At 44.3% G+C, this 6,331-nt stretch overlaps 2 protein-coding genes across 6 annotated transcripts in view; both read left to right on the top strand.

The window, feature by feature from the left end:
* Positions 1–243: 243 nt before the first annotated feature.
* On the top strand, positions 244–1,754 carry LOC120797438 (doublesex- and mab-3-related transcription factor A1-like). Its single transcript, XM_040141114.1, has 2 exons — positions 244–721; positions 964–1,754. The coding sequence occupies exons 1-2, from the start codon at positions 244–246 to the stop codon at positions 1,752–1,754; spliced, it is 1,269 nt and encodes a 422-aa protein (XP_039997048.1).
* Positions 1,755–2,707: 953 nt separating this feature from the next.
* The window catches only part of LOC120797173 (glucosidase 2 subunit beta-like), a 134,823-nt gene continuing 131,199 nt past the window's right edge, over positions 2,708–6,331 (top strand). For all 5 annotated transcript variants that reach the window (XM_040140543.1, XM_040140547.1, XM_040140545.1 and 2 more), the window contains exons 1-3: positions 2,708–2,901; positions 3,306–3,422; positions 5,316–5,411. In XM_040140543.1, coding sequence (XP_039996477.1) covers positions 2,820–2,901; positions 3,306–3,422; positions 5,316–5,411 — 295 coding nt within the window. In that variant the 5' untranslated portion in view covers positions 2,708–2,819. The remainder of the gene's footprint in view (positions 2,902–3,305; positions 3,423–5,315; positions 5,412–6,331) is intronic.

Genomic DNA, 6,331 nt, shown 5'->3' with positions numbered 1-6,331 from the left:
TCCTGGATGCAAATGAACAAGATAGGGCCTTAAGAGGCTGGAGCGGAAAGGGGTGTGGCGAGGGTGTTGTATTTCATGTCAAACCACCTGGAGAGGAGACACTTAAGGCGCGCTGGTGAAGGGTGCCAGCGGCAGTGGAGAGAGAACCCGGTCACTCAGAGAAGGCAACATCACTTGAATGACTACACCTGAATAACTGTATTGGACGGCCCCAAGACTTTGCTTTCGGTTCCCCTTCAGGCAATGGACGGCAGGATCAGACCGCTCGGCCTCGCCGGGCACACCGCCAGCCCGCTCGGTGGCTTGCAGGTGGCCCCTTCCCTCCTGCGCCCGCCGCCCCTCTTCCTCCGCGCTTGCAACCCCGCGCTGGAGAGGGGATACCCGCGCACCCCGAAGTGCGCCCGGTGCAGGAACCACGGCGTGGTTTCCGCGCTGAAAGGCCACAAGCGCTTCTGTCGCTGGAGAGACTGCGTGTGCGCCAAGTGCACTCTAATAGCGGAGAGGCAGCGGGTGATGGCCGCGCAGGTGGCGCTGAGGAGGCAGCAGGCCCAGGAGGAGAGCGAGGCCCGGGAGCTCCGGCTCTTGTACCCCAGTTCGGGCATCGGAGGGGAAGCGGGGGTCCATCAGGGGTCACCCGTAGGCCCCGGGGTGCCAGCAACTACCAGCAACACTCCGACAGCTCCCAGTTTTGATGTTTTCGGCACAGAGAACCAAAAAGATGGTACGTTGAACCGAACCTTAGTATCGTTATGCATTGAATTCGGTGAATTAATATTCACAATTATGTGTTGCCATTTGGTTTATCTGTAGTTTGAGATCAATTCAAGTTACAACTCAAATGAGCTTTTCTTTTTTACGTCTGAAGATTTGCATTGTTTTCTCATTTTACGCACAGTTTGGATGCAAGCATAACCATGCAAACATGATTTCAAACCACCTGTTTTCCCTTCACCCGCATTTTAGATGACAAATTGAGCAAGTACAACTTTTACAACGGGTTCATGGCTCGACCCCTCTTTGCACCCCACACCACACGGCTGCCCTCCCCAAGTGGCAAGAGGGAGTTGTCCCCGAGCAACGACAGCACCACTCCATTCACTGATGACAGTGCGAGTCCCTCCCCGGTGTTTGACCAGCGCTCAGACCACACGGGGAGTCCGCAGAGGTCGCTTTCCGCCTCGGATCCGGAGTCGGGCAGCGAGACGGAGAAATCCCGGGACTACCCGAGCCTGGACCGCGACCCCACCGATATCATGGCCAAGATCTTCCCCCATCAGAAACGGGACACGCTGGAGTCTATGGTGAGAACGTGCAAAGGCGACATTGTCAAATCCATTGAACTGGTGCTGAGCTCCAAAGAGAACAAAATTGACTCTGATGGCTTGTCTCTGTCCCATCACACGAACGCGCTCAGGCCTTCTGCGGGACTTCCCGGGGCGCTCGGTGCACTGGGGAGCAAATCGGCCTTTTCCCCGCTCCACATACCGCCGACGGCCGCCGGGGGGGACGGCCTGTACGGGCTCAGCCCTCGCCTCGGCGTCAGCCCTTTACGCCTGGCCTATTCCTCTGCAAACGGTGGTATGGCAGGTTTTATGTCACCGTACATGACCTCCGGACTGATGCCAGTGTTCCCACTGCGTCCGCCGCTGGACTCGTATTCTTTCCCAGGCATGATCCGTGACCTTTCGTACCTGCAGAGCAAGGAGTCACTATGCAATACAGGCCCTTACACACGGCTTAACAATGAAAAATGACAAATGACAAATTGTGAATGTAATTGTAAATTGGCTTTCAGATTTATATTTACATCTCTTTTCAAGTGCCTCAAACATAATTCAAGTGCTGAATAAAAACACTGCATTCTGACAATTTACTTTTCAAGTTTGTTGGTTTTTTTATAGTGTATATTTTGTAAAGATCGTTTATTGTTAATAAAGCCATTAAAAAGTGCACTTTTAAAATTTGTGTTCATGGTTTTATGGCATTATCGTATCTGTCTATCTGTCTACTTTACTTCCCATAATATGGCATAATGTAAAAAAACGTTTTGCAATTTTACAGACTGGAGTATAAATAGTCGCAAACATACCAGTGTAAGTATCCTGATGCAAACTTTTTCTCCCTAAAACACACTCGTCCACTTATTTTGTGAACAATTCACTCTGTCATACAAACTATTTGTGTTTTGCCTTTCTAAAACCGGATGGATTCCGCGTTTTACAGTGACTTTATCCCCTGATATGTATTCTGACTTGTTCTCCAGCCCCTGCCTAGAACTTACTTTTTAAGATTAAAAAACAAAAACAAACCATATATATGACTCCCCACATTCAAACATCATCACACAAAGTCAAATTTATGCGCACAACCAAAGCTGGGGTACAACAGGAGCTCATGGCCCTTTAGGTTTTTTTTTTGGGGGGGGGGCATCACCCATCTTCAAGTTTTGATTATATATCACACGAAGTGACATGTTACGATGAAGTCAACGAGAACTAAGACTGCGTTTCAGTTGGTGAGGGAATCGGAATTAAAAACGCCGGAGAGCCCAGCGGAACGCGAGATCGGCACATTTCCGAAAGGTGACGACCCAGTGAAGGCGTATGAGTCTCGTGAGCCTTTCTCGCTCGGGATTGGTCGAAGGGGATCGAGTAGAAACCAATAAGAAAGCCGCAGCAACGTCAAGTGACCGCTTGTTTCAGGAAGTCGTGGGGACGGCCAGCCTAAATGTCTGAAGTATTTCATGACATTTAAACGCGTTTGAGCGGGGTTTTTTTTAGGAGGCGGGGGGTAGACGGTGTACAATTCTGTCCTCTGACATGCGTGTCCATATTATTCTCGCAGCCGTCTTTTGGTGTGGTTTCGTAGACTCGCGGAAAATAAGAGGAATATCCTCGTCCTGTGAGTTGACTCTCTCCTATCGCCTAGCTTGAAGCTAAGTGGCTCTCAACAAATGCCTTATTTAACGCTGCAATATGTAGCGTGTTGCGACTTTAACAGCTCCTCGGATTCAACACAGATAACATTTGGAAAGTGCTTATGAAGTTGTCATCACTGCAGACGCCTTTAAACAGCTGTGCACAGCATTTAAAGGTTGTTTATAGTGGTGGCAATAATACCAGACTGAGGAGTTTCCTAAATCTAGTTCCAGTAGTATTTTACCACAGTGTCAGTGCTTCAGCACTGAGCTTTTATTAATGTCGTAGATACAACATGTTGTTCTCAGTCCACTTCTTTGGTTACTGTCCACTGTCTCTTCTTTGGTCAGGCAAGCATCAGTCTGTAATGTTTTTATTCTGTAACAGACAAACGGTTCTACAGAGAGAGGAAGTCCTTTTTGTGCATCGATGGCTCGAAGATCCTCCCTTTTGAGCAGGTGAATGATGACTACTGTGACTGTGAGGATGGCTCCGATGAACCAGGTAAAACGCCAACTTAGGGGGTGAGTCGGTGTGTGTTTACCGATGTCAGCAGACTGTGTGTCCATCACTGTCAATGGTGCACTGTTAATAATCACTGCACACACAACTTCTGTTTGTAGGATAATAATATTTGACCTGACTTAATGCCGTACCCCTGTTATGGTATCAGATGTATCCTGTTTTGTTTTTTTTTCAAGAAGAATTTAAGTGATTTTCAATGTTTTTGAGTATGTCAACAGCCATGTTAAACTCACATCATAGTAGACATCCAAGTTTGCCTATCAGTGTCCTTTGTGGTACATTTGATTTGTAAAAAGTGCTCACCACGCGTTCCACAGCTGAAGCTGGGTTTTGGAAATGAATAATGAGCTTAATTGGACTTTTGTGGTCCAGCCGTGGCAGCAGATACTTTATCAAGTATCTGCTGCAATGCCAATGGTGCCGACTCAGTTTCTGCTAAACAGTATAGGTTAATAATCTGTGCAATAATAATAATGATGATGATGACGATGATGATAATGACGATTTATATAGCACATTTTAAAACACACAGTTACAAAGTACACATAGGATAAAATACACACACATTCCAAATACAAGTATATACACATACCTACGTACGCCCATACACATACGTCCTAATTAAAGCACACAACTAAAGTAAACCCAAACTAAGAGAAAACATATAGTATTTAAAAAAAGGCTAACCTATAGAAATGCATTTTCAGCAGCATTTTAAAACAAACCACGGAATCAGAAGATCTGATGGAAAGGGGAAGGCTGTTCCAGAGTTCAGGAGCTAAAACCTCAGAAACATGGTCACCTCTGGATTTAATATAAGAATGGGGAACAGATAAAAGGCCTGGATCGGCTCAATATCTCAGCAGGACCTTGTATGTAATTAATAAAATTTCAAAATCAATTCTATAGTTTACTGGAAGCCAATGAAGGGAGGCAAGGATTGGGACGATGTGGGCCCGACGACTAGTTTCTGTTCACAGCCTAGCTGCAGTATTTTGTACAAGGCTGTAGTGAACTGTAGTCTTGTGCATGCTCTATTTTAATACAAATGCTTCTGTTCTTTTTGATGACTTTTTGGTGTATCTTCTATGCAGCAAAAGCACATGATCTGCCAGTGTTACTGATATGCTGTCCCACACTGCAAGAGCAATTCTAACCTCTGTAACATAAGTATTACAATAGTATAACAATTATAATAAGTATACAAATTTTGAACTTCTTTACTTGTCTCAGACAAAAGGGAATGAAGATACTAAGATGTGAGTGAATCTAAATTGAGCCTGTTGGTAATATAATCTACCCACAGAAAGATTTTAGAGTGACTGACTTCAAATATTAATAGCTGATGCAGCCAGCCCAGTGCAGCAGAAACAGGAAAAGAAGGGGAAAATACCCTGGACCTCAAGTTGATACAATATGAAGTGTGTCCAATTTCTATGTAGTGATTTTAAATCATATCGGAATATGTAGTACAGTAACACTATAAAAAAAATCACCAAATGCGGCATACCACATTATCGCAAAGTCGCAACACAATGGCCATTTTAAAGAATGCCTCATTATATATTCAAAACAAGGTTAAAATTAGTTCATAGTTTGCAGTTAAAGAAAAGTTTAGCACAAGGGTTTGAGGAACACCCATTTTCAACTCTTAAACTGTTTTTTGTTAAAAACGTAAACCCAAGAAAATCATAAAACGACAGCAACAACAAACCAAAATCGGTAGCATCCTCTGCGCGACTGCCTGTCTACTCACATCAGCAACTGGATGTAGCTCCTGTGCATGTGTTATGAATAGTTCTGATTACATCAATTTGTTTGTGGAGGTTATTTTATTATGAAATGCTGACCTCTGCTCATGGCCCGACGTAGGAACATCAGCCTGTCCTCGTGGCCGATTCTACTGCACCAACCTGGGTTTCCGCCCACACTACATCCCATCATCGCGAGTCAATGATGGCATCTGTGGTAAGGCTTTTTATATTGGATTATAGCGGATGAAATAATACTCTCCTGAGAGGTGACTTTAATAAACTTTACAAAACCTTTTGAAGTGAGGCAGTCGATTAACTCTCTACAAGGGCTGTAGAGAGCAGTAGTGATGAACAGATTTAGTCTGGGAGAAAATGAATCGCTGTCTTATTTGTTCGAAATAGCTGTTTGAAAGGTATGATGTAGAGTATGCTCTAAATATTTTGGAAATAATTTCTTAGGTAGTTGTGAAGTTTTAATCAAAATAAGTTATAAGTCCTCATTTTATTGGGTAAAAGAGTGTTTTTCTTCTTTTGGATGCTTTGCAGACATGGACTGGAATTCATATTCTAGACGATGTCTGGAGGCTGGCATTTAGGTGTACAGACTGTCACTCCTTTTTGTAGTACAAACAAACAGATGAAGTAGTCACAGCAAACAGAACATGGCTCTCTAACACACACATACAGGCGTGTACACACTCGCTTCCCTCACTCAGCTTTCCTTGAAAAACATCCTGTCCTTTTCCTCAAGGCTTTTCTCCATTCTTTCTGGTAAAATCTGCCACAATCTGTGTCTAATCAGAGTTTTTCAGTCCCCCTTCTGATCCACTTTTGTTCTCCAGTAGCCCTCCACTTTGGATAAAATCAATACATTCCGTTGTCGACATCTCCTTTTCTGTCTCCAGCGGTTTCAGCAGCATTAGACAGCATAGCGGGTAAAAAAAACTTGAAGGAATGAAACATGAAAGAACAATAGGGGGATATTTCTCAAGCCCCCTTCTCCCTTTCTTCCCTCCTTTATTTTACTCCCCCTTGTCTTCTCATACCTTCCCTGCCATGAACGGAGCCACTTAATAAATAATATGCCGTCGCTTTTTGTCTTTTGATTGGCTTCCTTTTCTGGGCTGCAATGCT

Source organism: Xiphias gladius, chromosome 12, assembly GCF_016859285.1.
Source record: "Xiphias gladius isolate SHS-SW01 ecotype Sanya breed wild chromosome 12, ASM1685928v1, whole genome shotgun sequence".
NCBI classification, from domain to species: Eukaryota; Metazoa; Chordata; class Actinopteri; order Istiophoriformes; family Xiphiidae; genus Xiphias; species Xiphias gladius.
Note: the sequence above shows the minus strand (reverse complement) of the source record. Positions and strands in the feature narration are given on the sequence as shown.

Excerpts from the sequence above, each read along its gene's own strand:
- LOC120797438 (XM_040141114.1), top strand. The coding sequence starts at position 244 with ATGGACGGCAGGATCAGACCGCTCGGCCTCGCCGGGCACACCGCCAGC. Across the intron at positions 722-963 it reads CACAGAGAACCAAAAAGATG|ATGACAAATTGAGCAAGTAC; the intron begins GTACGTTGAACC and ends CCCGCATTTTAG.